The 15082-nt window shown below is 46.1% G+C and overlaps 1 protein-coding gene across 3 annotated transcripts in view; it reads right to left on the bottom strand.

Annotated features, from left to right (window-relative positions):
• Window positions 1-442: 442 nt before the first annotated feature.
• ATP6V1C1 (ATPase H+ transporting V1 subunit C1) overlaps window positions 443-15082 on the bottom strand; it is a 67359-nt gene continuing 52719 nt past the window's right edge. For 2 of the 3 annotated variants that reach the window (XM_047842602.1, XM_047842604.1), the window contains exons 16-17: window positions 13823-13897; window positions 443-567 (exon numbers count right to left, since the gene is read on the bottom strand). Coding sequence is in view for 1 of the 3 variants with exons in the window: in XM_047842601.1 (XP_047698557.1) it covers window positions 13890-13897 (8 nt within the window). In the remaining 2 variants the exon portion in view is untranslated. The remainder of the gene's footprint in view (window positions 568-13822; window positions 13898-15082) is intronic. The other variant, XM_047842601.1, reaches the window with a different exon arrangement.

Here is a 15082-nt window from a genome sequence, read left to right as displayed (position 1 = left end):
GGAAGGTCCAGGTCCATCTGTCTGATCACTTGGGAACGAAAATAGCAGCATAACAACAAAAGACAGACACTTAAATAGCCCTCGCTCTGTGCCAGGTATCGTTCTCAGCATGCTACTTATATTAACTCTTCAGTTCTGTCCTTAGGCCCCAGAATGGAAAGAGTCTGAACTCCCTCCAGGTCCTGGGGTGAGGAAGAATGCCAGGTGAGAGGTGTAGGAAAAAAGAGAGCTTTCTCTTTTCTGGAAAGTCTGCCAACTTGGAACCCCTCCCTCCCCATCTCCTCTGAGATGTTCCTGTTTCACAGAAATTCAGCCTTTCTTCTGTTTTGGAATTCGGGCATCCCCAAACGCTCCCCACCCCTGCAATGGCTGGTCTCCTTCCCCAACACCATCAGCAGACCACCCACCAGGTGGCTCTGGGGCTGCACTTACCTTCTCTGGGCCCCACTCAGGTTTCTAGATCATCACCAGCATCTCTAGCCTAGGCAGCTGCCTTCACATCCTCTGGCCCCAGCAGGACATAAAGATCCTCGGTCCACAAGGAAAGGTCCAAGAGGGACCCCTGAGCTGGAGAGCAAATGATATTTTGAATCCTTCCACTACTGCTAAAGAAACAAACCCATGAACTTCTCCAGGGCTGGAATTTTTTCTTTCGCTTTGTATCTCCTGCAGCTCCTGTGACTACACACGGCAGGCACTCAATAAATGTCCACTTAGGAAAAGAATGAATGATATACTTGCTCGGCACACTCAGACCTCCCTTCAGGAATATCCAGATTCAGCATGTAGTTGGTGAGCAACCGGTGGGCACTTCTAACCAGAGCACTATACCAGTAACCAAGCTGAGAGAGTGTGGCGGAATCATAAAACCCTTTGTCCCTCTGCCAAGACAGTTTGAAGGCAGAAGTGTTTCGTGATAAGGGCAGAAACGAGCTGTGCTTCAGAGGCCCTGTCAGTTCGAGGATTTCACACCAGGTCAAAACTTCAGAGACTCCACGATGGGTCAATAACAGCTAATGGGTAAAGAAATGCTCCAGCCGCTCTGGGTGCTGTAAAACCGAAGTGATTCCCCAGAATAAGCGCCCGTCTCCTCAGTCGGAGCCCGCAGCTGCCGCCCACATGCCCAAGAGAAAGGCCCAAGGAGACAAATGCCAAGGGAGAAAAGCACCAGGGCTCTGGTTAAATCTGCTCCTCTGAGAGGGAGGGGGGAGAGTCACCCAAAGGGAAACTCCTGTGGGTAACAGAGCAGCCATATCACTGCCCAGAGAGTGGAAGGTGCTGGAGAGGCCAAGCGATGTGGTGCACTTTTAAAATAACTGATGATCGATGGGTAGTTTTTTTAAGTTTTTACTTTTAAAGTTATTTGAGAGAGAGAGAGAGAGAGCACGTGCATGGGGAAGGGGGCAGAGAGACAGAGGGAGAGAGAGAATCCCAAGCAGGTCCTACTACTCTGTCGGCGCAGAGCCCAACACGGGGCTTGATCTCACACACCGTGAGATCATGACCCAAGCTGAAATCAAGAGTCAGATGTTCACCGACTAAGCCACCCAGGCACCCCTAATAATAAATGTATGGTTTTGATGAAATAGTATTTTCCCAAGTTTTTAAAATGCAAATTTGTCATTAAGAACCCAGGCTCTCTCTTCTGCTATCTCAGAGGACTGGGTTTTTTCTAGGCTTCTCATCTCATTGATGCAGGATGGCTGCCACAGCTCCAAGCATCACATCCTCATGCAACTACATCCAAACACATAATGAAAGGAGACAGGGAAGAAGGGCTCTTGTGCATATTTCTTTTTAGTAGGGAGGAAAATCTTTCCTACATGCTCTTCAGCAGATTTCCCTTTATATCTCATTGGTTAGACTGGGTCATATACCATCCCCTAGCTACAGTGGAGGCCAGAAATATCTGACATATTTAGTCTCTACTGTGGGTGGTGAGCCCTTCTAACAGGGTATGAAAGGAAAAGGAATCTGGACTACGCTGAGAGACAACCAACAGTGTATCCACAACCCTGTCTCTCTAATACCAGGATGCCCATCATCCATTGACCATCTTCCACCCACCATTAGACAGGGGGCACCTGTCTGTGCCCAGGAGTCAGTCTGTTTCTGACTTATGTTTTAATGTTCCAAACACACATAAAGCCTCTTCAAGGAGAGGAGGTCCCTAGACACCTCGAGGTGATGGCATTGGGGGAAGGAAATATTTGACATTGTACACAGGCAGGGCTAACTGGAGGGTTTGTTTGGGATTTGACTCCTTGCTACCCCTTCAAGCCAAGACACAAGGGCACTCCCTAGCCACCCCCGCCCCCCATTATATTAGAACATGAAGGCTTTTAGCCACGCCAGGCCCTGCTCTCAGAATGGTCACTAGCAAAATACCATGAGAAGTGTGAATTCAAACCCACAGTTTTTCCAATCACCAGTCTAAGTGGAATATTCCAAGGAATAATATGGATTGGAAACAGAACTTGGGTCTGAGCATGCTGGCAGGTGGGACTTCTTTCAGTAGTAAATAAGGCAAGACTGGCTGCTGTTTTTCTATTTAGGACTCACCGCTTCTTAAAGCCAAACAGCAGAAGCACTGCTTCGTTGAGTAAAAATAGAAACAAATAACATGATCATCTATATCTAGGTCTATTTCCTTTTCTATTAAAGGGAAATACCCCAAACACTTGCAGCAAAATCAATAGTAGATAATTAGGCACACTAAGTAAGAATGCAATAGGTAAGTGAAAACAGAATACCAAACAGGACACTAAAAATTATTGTATTACACCACATGCGGGTGCACGTGCATGCACACACGTGCAAACACACACACACACACACACACACACACACGCAGAGTAATGTGTTATAAAAATAACACAGTTATGTGGGATCATGAATTATTTAAGATCTTCTCTTTTTAGAAAACAGATAGGAAAGATAACTGAATTAATTTGGCTTTCGACATATTGGAGCAAGATCTTGTTCCCTCCCTCACACTGAGGCTCTCCCACACCCCAGTTATAAGTCACACAGTGCAGTGGATGCATCAAAGGCTAACTCGGGGTGCCCGGGTGGCTCAGTCGGTTAAGTGTGACTTTGGCTCAGGTCATGATCTCACAGCTCATGGGTTCGAGCCCCGTATAGGGCTCTGCACTGATGGTGCAGAACCCGCTTGGGATTCTCTCTCCCTCCCTCTCTCTCCCTGCCCCTCACCCACATGCACTCCCTCTCTCAAAAAAACAAATAAACAAATAAAACTTAAAAAAAAAAAAAGAGAGAGAAAAAAGAAAAGAGCTACCTTAGCTCCAAAAGCGGATGAGCAAAATGAGCTGGTTGGGATCAGGGAGACAAGCGAGAGGGGATAGTTAAGTCTCCATGTATAAATGTAGGTCATGTGCGTTGAGTTCAGAAATTTCTCTTATTAAACGTATTCTGTGTGTGTGCTTAATACCATGCGTTAGGTTTATAAGAACAAATATAACTATACTGTTGCACAGCAAAGACAAATTGTGTATCTATCCTAGACCCGTGACTTCAGAAAATTCACCTTCCAAATTCTTCCATGTGTGTGATAGGACTTCTTGATCCTTTATTCACAAATCTGAAATACTCATGATTCTAAATGTCTCTTTTTGATGTTTGGTAACAGGAAATCCAGGCTGACAGAGCAGTTATTTAGCTGCTGGTTAGTTTCCTCGTTAAGTTACAAAGGAATGCTGCGATTCGGAAGCCAGAAGCCTCTTGAACCTCATTTGGAAAGGCTCTTTACCCGTGCTAATGAGCACTTAGAAGGAGCAGACTACGTTTCTCTGTCACTTACAACTGCTCTCGGTTCTGCTCTTCCAAAAACTGAACTTAGTGAGAAAATGGCAAGAATGAATCTGCCGTGCCTGCTTCTCTTTTTCTTTAGTGTTTAATAATTCAAGACAACATACTCTGCAAATACACCAAAGGGGAAAAAAAATATTCAGGTTTGTTTAGCAGCCTCCCAAGAAGAAAATGGGTTAGTGATTTTTCAAACTTTTGAGGCCACAGGCCACAGCGAGAAATACATTTCACGTGACAAAGCTTCACAAAACAGTATTTAACCTTAAAGCTTGTGAAGCACACAGTTTTGTTTTATTCGATTCTGTTCTGCTCTGTTGTCTCCTATTTTCTTTCTTTCCTTTTTTTTTTTTTTTTTTTTTAAGAAAGTGCTGATGGAAACCTCTACCTGGGGTTCACCACCCTTGGACGAATCCTGGCCCACATCTTAAAAACACTGGATTAAATGGTGATTATAAATTAACAAGGATTAATACAAAGGATATTTTAAAAGTCACGTATAATACCGGGGCTGAGGGAATAAAACAAATCCCCATGTTACAGACCAGACTATAATAGCAGGTCTTGTGGGATTTTATTACTTCTTCCTCTACTTAAGCCCCCTCCCCCCAAAAAAGAAAAAAAATCTGTGTTAATTAAAATAATACTGGGCTTGAATACAGTCTCACTGTAAAATTTGCACAACATAGAGCTAAAGTAAAAATCTTTGTGGGGCCCCTGGGTGGCTCAATCGGTTGAGCATCCAACTTTGGCTCAGGTCATGATCTCATGGTTTGTGGGTTCAAGCCCCGTGTCGGGCCCTCTGCTGACAGCTTGGAGCCTGGAGCCTGTTTCAGATTCTGTGTCTCCTTCTTTCTCCGCCCCTTCCTGGCTCGCACGCTCTCTCTCTCTCTCAAAAATATTTTTTAAAAATAATAAAAAATAAAGTAAAAATCTTTTCAGGCCATTCCTCACTCCCCACCCTGAGCCTCCCCAGCAATAACTCTTTCCAGGCCTTTCCTAAGCATTTACTATATAGGTCTATATAAAAAAAGTGGAGTTTTGCTTTCTGTTTTAATAATATAGTCACATATTATAATACTGTTCAACTTGCTTTTTTTCTCATTAGAATAGCTAATATCTATTTCATGTGTGTGCAAACTACTATACTAGGCACATTATATTAACATGCTTTTGGAGGATTTATTTTATTTTTATTTATTTTTTTAATATGTGAAATTTATTGTCAAATTGGTTTCCATACAACACCCAGCGCTCATCCCAAAAGATGCCCTCTTCAATGCCCATCACCTACCCCCCACTCCGTCCCACCCCCCCATCACCCCTCAGTTTGTTCTCAGTTTTTAAGAGTCTCTTATGCTTTGGCTCTCTCCCACTCTAACTTCATTTTTTTTTTCCTTCCCCTTGGAGGATTTATTAAAATGCTAAATTAAATTGAGGTAAATCATTTCTTAGAAACCAACCGACACCTTTTAGTGTTTAACCATACCTAAGATACCTAGCTTTTTGTCTATAAACATGAATCTTCGTATTATTTTTTCAAAAAGCCTTACTCCACTTGTCAGATTCATGTTTTCTTCCATGTTATTTTTTTCATTTGCTGGGTTTAGCGCCTCCCCGTTCAGCATGTTGGGTTTTCCTCAAATACTGGGGGATTCCTGGACGTACGCATGTGTTAGCGCTTGAGTGGCCTTCTAGGTCTGGCTGTGAGCGCTGCGTCTGTTGAGCAGACTGCCTCAGGGACAGGCCAGAGGGGAGCAGAGCAGACAGGGCTCCTTCCTTCCCTGGCTGGGTGTTATAGCCCCTCAAAGCCTGGCTGGCCTCATGGGTGCAAGTATTCACGGTCTTGCCAACATCTCCCTAGAAGCAGACATGCCTTCCTACTGCAGCTATATAGGCACAGAACTACTTACAATTTTTTAAACGAATAAGCAGCCACTGACACTAGATGTATAACTAAAGAGAGCTTCTTCCACGAATTTGTGGGAGCAGTTGACCTTCACATAAATTCCAGAGAAACAATAACAGGTCCCACAAGTAGTATAAGGTCTTTCAACAAAATCTCCATGAAGACCCAGAAGACAGAGCTACATTATCGGAACACATAAACCCTGTGATTCCACCTTCACTCACTGCCCAAGTCACGACACACGGTCATCACAAACCCAACCTGACCCCGCTAAGGCAAGGAAGAGAATTTATTGCTACATTATAACTTAAAAGTTCAGGTGCACATCAGGCTTCAGAAAATTCTAAATCCAGGGGCTCAAACTAGGTCAGCACAAATCTATTGGTCTCCATTTTTTAGGTCTGCTTTGATTTTTCAGGTTGGCCTCATTCTCTGGCAGGCTCTTTCTTAGCCTGGTGAGGTCAAGAAAGCCACCTCCATCTCTGGGCTGCCATTCTATCCAGCAGTCTGTCCCACTGAAAGGAGAAAGGCCTCTTGTCCAACAGTTCCAGGAAAAGTCCCCGATCAATGTCTCAGTAGCCTGATGTCTGTCGGGTCCCCATTCCTGGCCCAATCACTCTTAAGCTGTGTGGTCACGGCCCACCACCGAGCTGGCCGACTGATTCAGCACCACCCCACTTACCCTGAGAACAGGGGCTGGAGGATCGGGGTACCATCACTCAGGGGAGGAGGACCAGTTCTGGGCTGCCAAAAACAACCAATAACCACGTCGCTCACCATGCCCAAGAAGAGGTGCCTGCTATTACAGAGACAAAGGATTCTTTGGAAGAAAATGACGCACAGGATCATCAAGAAAGGGAAAAACATTTGTGATATTTCAGAGTTCAGAGAGAGGATAGGTGCAGCAGACAGAATAAGGGCCCCTCAAGATGTCTACGCTGTGGTCCCTGGAACCTGTGAATGTATTACCTCACATGGCAAAAGGGACTTTATGGATGTGATTAAGGTTATGGACCTTGAGATGGGGAAATTATCCTGGATTATCCAGGTGAGCCCGTTACAATCACACGGCAGGAGCAGAAACGGGTGTTGAGAGGTGGCCGAGTGAGAAGATTTGGTGCCCTGTGGCTGGCTCTAAGCTCTAGGGAGCTCCACGCAAGGACCAGCGACAGACAGCTACTCGCTAAGCATGGCCTCCAGCCAATAAGCCAGCAAGAAAACGGGAACCTCAGTCTTACAACCTTATGAAGTGAATTCTGCCAACAACCCAAACTGAGTGACGAGACGGATCTTCCCCTGGAGGCTCTAGGAAGGAACCTGCCAACACGTTGATTTTACCAAGTGAGATCGGGGGCAAACTGCTGACCTATCAGACCATAGGATGGGAAACGTGTCATCCAAGCTACTGAGTTTGTGGTAACTGGTTCAGGCAGCAACAGAACACTGGAACAATAGGAATGGTGTTGGCGAGTGATGCTCAGAGGGGAAGGGGAAGGGGAAGGGAAGTGGAGAGCCCCCAGTGGCATTCTGCCCAACTATTCCTGAGAACTCTATCAGGTGCCTTAATGATATGATCTCATCCGAGTCCGTGAGGCACATAGGGGAACCCAAACACTACTCATCCACAGCGGGGCGTGTGCCAATGTGCTCCCCCTCGGGGGTGGCTGAGTCACCATGCAGCCCGAGGGAAAAGGTGTCATGGGAAAAAGCCCGTGCCCTTTCCACCACATCACGCTCAGCAAGTGAAGGAGAAACTGGAAATCAGGTAGACAAAACACACACCAGAAGAGAGACACGCATCTCACAGTGGGAACAAGGACGGAAGGAGGTGCAGGGGAAAGACTCCAGAGAGAAATAGAAGGAGGAGGAGAAGGAGAAGGAGAAGGAGGAGGAGGAGGAGGAGGAGGAGGAGGAGGAGGAGAGGAGGAGGGGGAGGAGGAGAAAGGCATTTGAGCTGGCCTGGAAGGAGCAGGCACTTTCTAAGCAAAGGAGAAACATGGAGATGTGAGGGGGTGGGGACAGTGAATCTTTGAGAGAGAGAGAGAGAGAGAGAGAGAGAGAGGGCAAGCTGGGGGTTGGTGGTGAGCAGAGGAAGCAGGTTGACAGGAAGACAAGAGTTAAGGCTGGAAAACTGGGTTGGAATCAAAAGAGCCTTATAGGCCACACTAAGGAGTTTAACTGTATGTGCGACAGGGATCCATGAAGATTCCTAAGCAGAGAGTGGCCGGGCCAGGCTGTGTTTTAAAAAGCAAGGGGCAAGGATTGGGGCACAGAGATTGGAGGCTGGCAGGGGGCAGCTGCAGTGATCTAAGGCAGAAACCATCAGGCCCCTAGGGACAGCCGTTATTTGCTGAGTGCCCGTCTGTGTCAGGGAAAAGTGCTTGGACCTCACTGCTAATCCTCGCAATAACCCTGTGAAGGAATTCTTATCTTCTCTTTATGAAGATGCTGAGACTCAGAGAGGTTAGTTGGCTTGCCTAATGTCACACAGCTACTAAATGGCCCAATGAGGATTTTAATTGAACTCCTGCCAAGGAGCCGGATGTTAAAACCTGTGCTTTTAACTCCAGAAGTAGTTAAAATCAAGGATTAAGAGCTGTTTTAGAACTAAGTGGATGGAATTGGTGACTAATTAAAAGGGAGGGAGGTTGAGGGAGAAGGGAGAGGTCTCTGCTTGATTGATGGGGTGTGTGCTAGGATACAGGAGGTGCAGGATGGGGGAGTCCAGTGCTTCTCAGCTGGGACGGCACCACACCCCCGGGGGCATTTGGAAATGTGCGGGAGCGGGGGGATGGGGAAGTGGGGGGTGTCTTGGTTGTTCCAGTGCTTAGGTGGGACCAAATATCCTGCAAGACACAGGACTGCCCCACTCAGCACAGAACTGTCACAACCCAAATGCCACTGAAGATAATCCCCAAGGACATCTCCCTGCCAGACCAGAGAGATGTGGAAATGAGAGACTGAGTTTCAGAAAATAAATGACACCAGAATCCATGAGATAGACAGGATGACACTAAGGAGAACTCACAATGAGAGAACATTCTGGAAAAACTGCAATGTCAGCATCGAGAGTGTGGTCTCTGGAGCGGCAGTGGCATCAGCGGAGTCCAGTTAGAGGCAAAACCCTTGGGCCCACCCTGGACCTGCTGAATCGGCAGTCCTGGGGTGGGGCCGGCAAGCCCTCGGGGCGATGTTCACGCACAGTCGCACAGTCGAGCGTGAGGACCACGGTGGAACAGCTGCACAGAAGACGGAGAGTGCCGCGCAAGAACCAGGAGGAACGAGAGTTCCTGGGGGAAGGAATGGTCAGCAGTGACAGATGCGACGGAGTCAAGCAGGGCGGCCGCTACATGTGACTGAACAGGATGCTCTCCGTGGCTTTGCCAAGAATAGTTTCAGTGGATGGGCAGATAGCAGCAGCTTGGGTCTCAGCAGGCTAAGGAGTTAGTTATGTGGAGTTAAAAATAAAGACTGGGGAATAAAAGGAAAAGAAGGGATCAGGAGCAGCTCAAGAGGGACACAGGGTCAAGGGAGAGCTTTTAGGATGAAAGAACAGAATTAGGTTTACATACCACAAATATAAAGGGGGAAAATAAGCAGGAAAGAAAATCATAGGAGCCAAGTGCCAGAGGCCTGTGCACCAAGGGCAGGTAGTGGACGCTAAGATCAGTGCAGTGTTGCATGTGGAGGGTCAGGGAAATACTGGTTGCAGCCCTTCCAGAAATGGGAAGGACAAAGGCATCAAGGTTAGAGACATCGGGAAAACGAGAGCATTTAGCGCCTGGCTTGGTGCCTGGCTCCCAAGAGGCTCCCAGGACTGACAAGCCCAATCGCTCCAAATTAAATCCCAGTTTGACCATCCAATAGCCGTGTGATCTCAGGCCAGGTAACAGACCTGTCCAAGTCTCAGTTTCTCCCGTCTGCGGAAGAAGAGGCCAGATCTCAAGCAGAAAGCAAAGGGTCAGGGGTTAGGGAAAGATCTTAAAAAATTAGGACATCTGGAGCAATTCCTATGGTGAATGAGAAGCCATTGACCAATGACCAAGAAAAAGAGCACATACAAAACGTGGTAAGAGGGTCCATGACCAGAAGAGCAGAGCAGAGGGGCGTAAAACCTGCAAAATAAAGTCATAGCTCCGAACTGAGGTTTCAGTCCCTTTTCTCTGGGTTCAGCTCCTGTTCAAATCAAACAGCACACAACTCCAACTCCAGGCTACTGAGAAAGCAACAGCTGCCTGTGATGGTTAATTTTAGTGTCAATTTGATGGGGCCACCAGGTGCCCAGGTAGGTGGTCAAACATTATTCTGGGTGTTTCTGTGAGGGTGTTTCTGGATGAGATTAGCATTTAAATTGGTGGCCTTGGGGGCGCCTGGGTGGCTCAGTTGGTTAAGCGTCCAACTTCGGCTCAGGTCATGACCTCGCAGTTCGTGGGTTCGAGCCCTGCGACGGGTTCTGTGCCGAGAGCTCAGAGCCTGGAGCCTGCTTCGGATTCTGTGTTTCCCTTTCTCTCTGTCCCTCCACCACTCGCACTCTGTCTCCCTCTGTCTCAAAAATAAACATTAAAAAAAAATTTTAATTGGTGGACTTGAGTAAAGCAGATAGCTCTCCCTAATGTGGATGGGTCTCACCTAATCAGTTGAAGGCCTGAATGGAACAAAAGGCTGACCTCCCCCACGTGAGCCAATTCTCCTGGCTCATGGCCTTCAAGCTAGGACATCAGCTCTTACTGGTTCTACAGCAGTTTTGGCCTCTGGACTCAAACTGGGGCACTGACTCTGGAGATTTTGTACTTTCCAGCCTCCATAATCCTATGAGCCAATTCATTATAAGAAGTCCTTTTTGTGCTCGCTCGCGCGTGTGTGCACGCGCACGCACACACACACACAGCTGACCCTTGAACAACACAGATTTGAACTGTATGGGTCTACTTACACACAGATTTTTTTATAGTACAGTATTATAAATGCATTTTCTCTTCCTTACAATTTTCTTAGTACCACTTTCTCTAACTTGCTTCATTGTAAAGAATACAGTATATAATACATAAAACATACAACAGAAGTGTTAATCAATTGTTTATATTATCAGCAAGGCTTCTGGTCAACAGTAGACCAGAAGTTAAGTTATGGGATTTAATTTAGTCATGTGCTTGGAGAATCAGAAGTTATACCCGGATTTTCGACGGCATGGGACGGGGTGAAGGGGGGGCCTCTAACTCCCACGTTGTTCAAGGATCACACGTGTATCATACTGGTTGTGTTTCTCTGGAGACCCTGACGAATACGCTAAGTATTTTATGATCTTATCATTCATTCACTCAACTTAAGAAAGGTCATGCAATGGCTAGTGACATGAATTTCCAGGCAACTAGGTTTTCTTTTCAACTGCAATCCCTACAGGAGAAAAGCACGCTCACTGGAAAGGGGTTCTTAAATGAAGAAAGAAAAAAGGAAGAGGGACGCTTTGGTGGCTCAGTCGGTTAAGCGTCCAACTTCGGCTCAGGTCATGATCTTGCAGTTTGTGAGTTCAAGCACCACATCGGTCTCTGTGCTAAAAGCTCAGAACCTGGTGCCTGTTCCAGATTCTGTGTCTCCCTTTCTGTCTCTGTCCCTCCCCTGCTCATGCTCGTTCTCTCTCTCTCAAAAATAAATAATAACATTAAAATTTTTTTAAAAAAGAAAAAAGGAAGAAAGAATAAGCAGAATACCAAGGTGAAACAGTCAAAATGGAACCCGAATGTTAAAAGAAAGCCTTTGACCAAACAAAATTAAGAATAGGAGGTAAGACTAGGAAACAAAAAAAGGCAAAAAAGATAAACAATGGCATCGAAGCGGGGAACAAAAGAGGAGTCTAATACACGCTGCTGTTTCCTTACAAAGTTAGTGTGGGATTTAATGAGTTTCTGGAAGCTGATTAAACCAGGACAACACCATGTACCGGATTTCAGCTGCAGAGCTAACTTTCCCAGGCAGGAGGAACTGAAGCGCTATGTCTGCGTGTAAAGATAAGAGCGTTCCAAATCATTTATTTTAGAAAAGAAATTCTGACTCAGAGGCAAGCAGCCAACTAGATTCTGGAAAGCTCGGACTATGGAAAATTTGACACTTCCTTTCAGCATAAGTACCTATGACACAGGCCCCATTCCAGAACCGACACTAACACTTCTCAAGCAGTCCATTCATACACCCCAGGGTTCGTGTCTCTCCAAAGCTCTAGTATTTCTCCTGGAAGAACGTTAGGGGTCCGTTACAGCAGAGCCAAATGAATGCCTCCAATGACTTAAGAGGCAGAGGCAAGACAGAAGTTAGAGCGGCAGCAATTTGCGTGATACTTTTCACTTCCTGTATTAAGTTAGTGAGTGGGGATCACAGCCTCTTGTCTCCCAGCAGAAGGCTGGCAGTCTGAAGCAAAAAGACAACTTTCCCCTCTAAGGAGTGTGGAAGCGAGAAATTCAGACATATCAGAAAAATGAGGAAGAAACCAGAGTGTCCCTTCCATCCCCCAAAAGTCCCGTTGTCGTATGTTGGCTCTTATCAAAGGACTACTCTGTGACTAAATCAGATACAGCGTTAGCCAGTTATGTATCGAATGTGACTGAAAATGCCAACTTACTTTACAAACACGTGATAACCATAATCTTGAAGAAATCAGGGCAGTTGCAAAACAAAAACAAAAACAAAAAAACATCAATAAGTTTATGAATGGTTAAATTCTGCCTGGATCTTCACGGACATTTGCAGGACAGCATGAAGTATGTTTGCAAAACACTTTTCAAAAGAGTGACAAGGTGCAGAGCTCTTGGCTGCAGAGTCGGACACACTTCCTGGCATAGGGTACACTCCATTTGCCCATCCCCTGGATGAACCAGGAAGTGTGCTCGACTCACTACATTTCATGTACAGGAATCAGACAATATGTGACCTTCGGGGTCTGGCTCCTTTCACTCAGCGCAATGTCCTCAAGGTTCAGCCAATGTGTTTGTGGCATTGATCGGGACTTTGTTCCTTTTTATGGCTGAGTATAATATTCCCTGGTGTGGACATATCATATTTTGTTTATCCATTCATTCATCATGGCCACTTGGGTTGTTTCCACTTTTTGGCTACAATAAATAATGCTGCTCTAAACTTTTGTGTACAAGCCTCTGTGTGGATCCAGGTTTTCAATTCTCCTGGGTATATAAACCTCGGAATTGCCAGTCCCATGATCCTGGTGGGTTTTTAATGAAGGAATTTGCCTTCTAAATAGATGTACCTAAAGGGAAACGAATTTCAATTCACGTAAGCTGGAGGAGGACCAAAAAAGAAACGAAAGCCAACTAGTATAAAAAAGAATACTAACAACCAAATGGCTGTTAGCACATTGAACCCCCTCCTCTATCCATGTACTTTGCCAAAACTCTGAACATACCATGAGGTTTAAATGCTCACAATAATCCTACAGTGTTATCATAATTATCCCTCTTCTACAGATGAAGAAATGGAGTCAGCCCCAGGGTGGCAGGCTGCCCAGGACCACACCCGGACCCAGCCCCGGCAGATGTGGCCAGGAGAGAATATACCACCAGAGTATTCGTAACAAACACCCATGGTCTAAATTCCCTCGTCAAAGAAACTCCAGACAAAAATCAAAACAAACCTAAAGCAATACCCCGCTTTCAAAAAACACACAGAAAGGCTAAATTAAAAAGAAGGAAAAGAATCCAATATGCAAAAGGGGGCTTTGTGAGTCCCGTTGTGATCAGGATTTGTGAGCAGTGACCGGACAGTCCTCTAGGGTGATCTGAAGGTGAGCGGAGAGAGGACAAAAAAGCCAGTTAGGAGGCTGTCAAAACAGACTGGGGAAAGGAAGGGCTGGAGACTAGGGGGCATGGAGAGAGAACCTCCAGAATGCCTGAGTGCCTGGCCGCAGAGGTGGGAGCACGGGGCTGGAGGGAGGGGCTTGCTTTCCGACTGCACTCTGTCCTCCCTCAGCCAGCTGTCCTGCAAATGGTGCCACTGGGCTCAGGAACCAGGCAAGACCCAGGCCACCATACCGCTGATGAAAACAACCCGCAGACAGGTACTGTCCTCTCGTATATAACTCACCTCTTTCCCTGTACACCGTCCCTCTTCTTGCTAGAGACCTGGACCGCTTCACTGTTTTATGAACTTCTTAAATTCCTAAAGACAATCAACAGAGACAAGAGACAGGTTTCAAGAACCTGTGCTGAGCATCTCCTTGAGGTCTCCCTACAGAGCCTGGCATAGCGCATGCCCTGCACACAATGAGTGCTAAGTGAGCACTGACTGACAGAAGAAAGTAGGTCCCCATCAGAACCACATAGCTGTGTTTCCAATTCTGCTGATTCAATATTTCCCATCAGAAACAGCTTTTGGTCTTTCAATATTGCAACCAGTTTACCCTCATGCACGCACAGGCACAAAGTACACGTAGTTGTCTTTTGTGATCAAAGTGAAAGCTGTGTGTGTAGCCATCTGAGGCACATCAACAATGACTCAGAAAGCAATCCCTTCCTTGTTTCTCAAGCTGGCAGGGAAATTAAGTCTGGAAATAAGAGTGAATAGAAGCTAGGCTGGCTCTGCCAGTTATTGGAACAAAAAAAAAAGCCAAAGGACATGGGACACACTGGAAACTAAAAGGCAAAATGGCTCACTACCTGAGCCTGACCAACTGGGCCTGTGCTGGCTGATGCAGGAGCCACTAGCCACAGGTAGCTATTTACATTAACCAAGTAAGATTAAAAATACACTTCCTCAGGGCACCTGGGTGGCTTGGTCCGTTAAGCGTCCGACTTCGGCTCAGGTCACGATCTCATGGTCCGTGAGTTTGAGCCCCGCGTCAGGCTCTGTGCTGACAGCTCAGAGCCTGGAGCCTGTTTCGGATTCTGTGTCTCCCTCTCTCTCTGCCCCTCCCCTGTTCATGCTCTGTCTCTCTCTGTCTCAAAAATAAATAAACATTAAAAAAAAATGAAAAAAAAATACACTTCCTCACTCACACCAGCCACATTTCAAGTGGACTACAGCTCACATGGGGGAGGCTACCAGCCTGGGTGGTACAGACACAGAATGTCCATCATAGAAATTTTTTGTGGACAGTGCTGAACCAGATTAACTGTGTGGTCATATTTGGAGGCAAAAAAAAAAAAAAATCTATTCTTCACTCACTGACTGATATTATATAGGTTGATAGGTTGACTTTTATGGACAGATCTCCTCAAGTATGTTTTCAGACTTTTGATTTCACAGATCAGTAATTACAATACTTTTTCTAATCTGGGGTTGTCAGTCTCAGTGCCTTTTTCCTGCCCAGCATCACATCCCTGGTACCTAAAACAATACCTGATT

This window comes from Prionailurus viverrinus, chromosome F2 (assembly GCF_022837055.1).
Source record: "Prionailurus viverrinus isolate Anna chromosome F2, UM_Priviv_1.0, whole genome shotgun sequence".
NCBI lineage: Eukaryota > Metazoa > Chordata > Mammalia > Carnivora > Felidae > Prionailurus > Prionailurus viverrinus.
The sequence above is the reverse complement of the archived record's forward strand: the minus strand, read 5'-3'. Positions and strand labels throughout refer to the sequence as shown.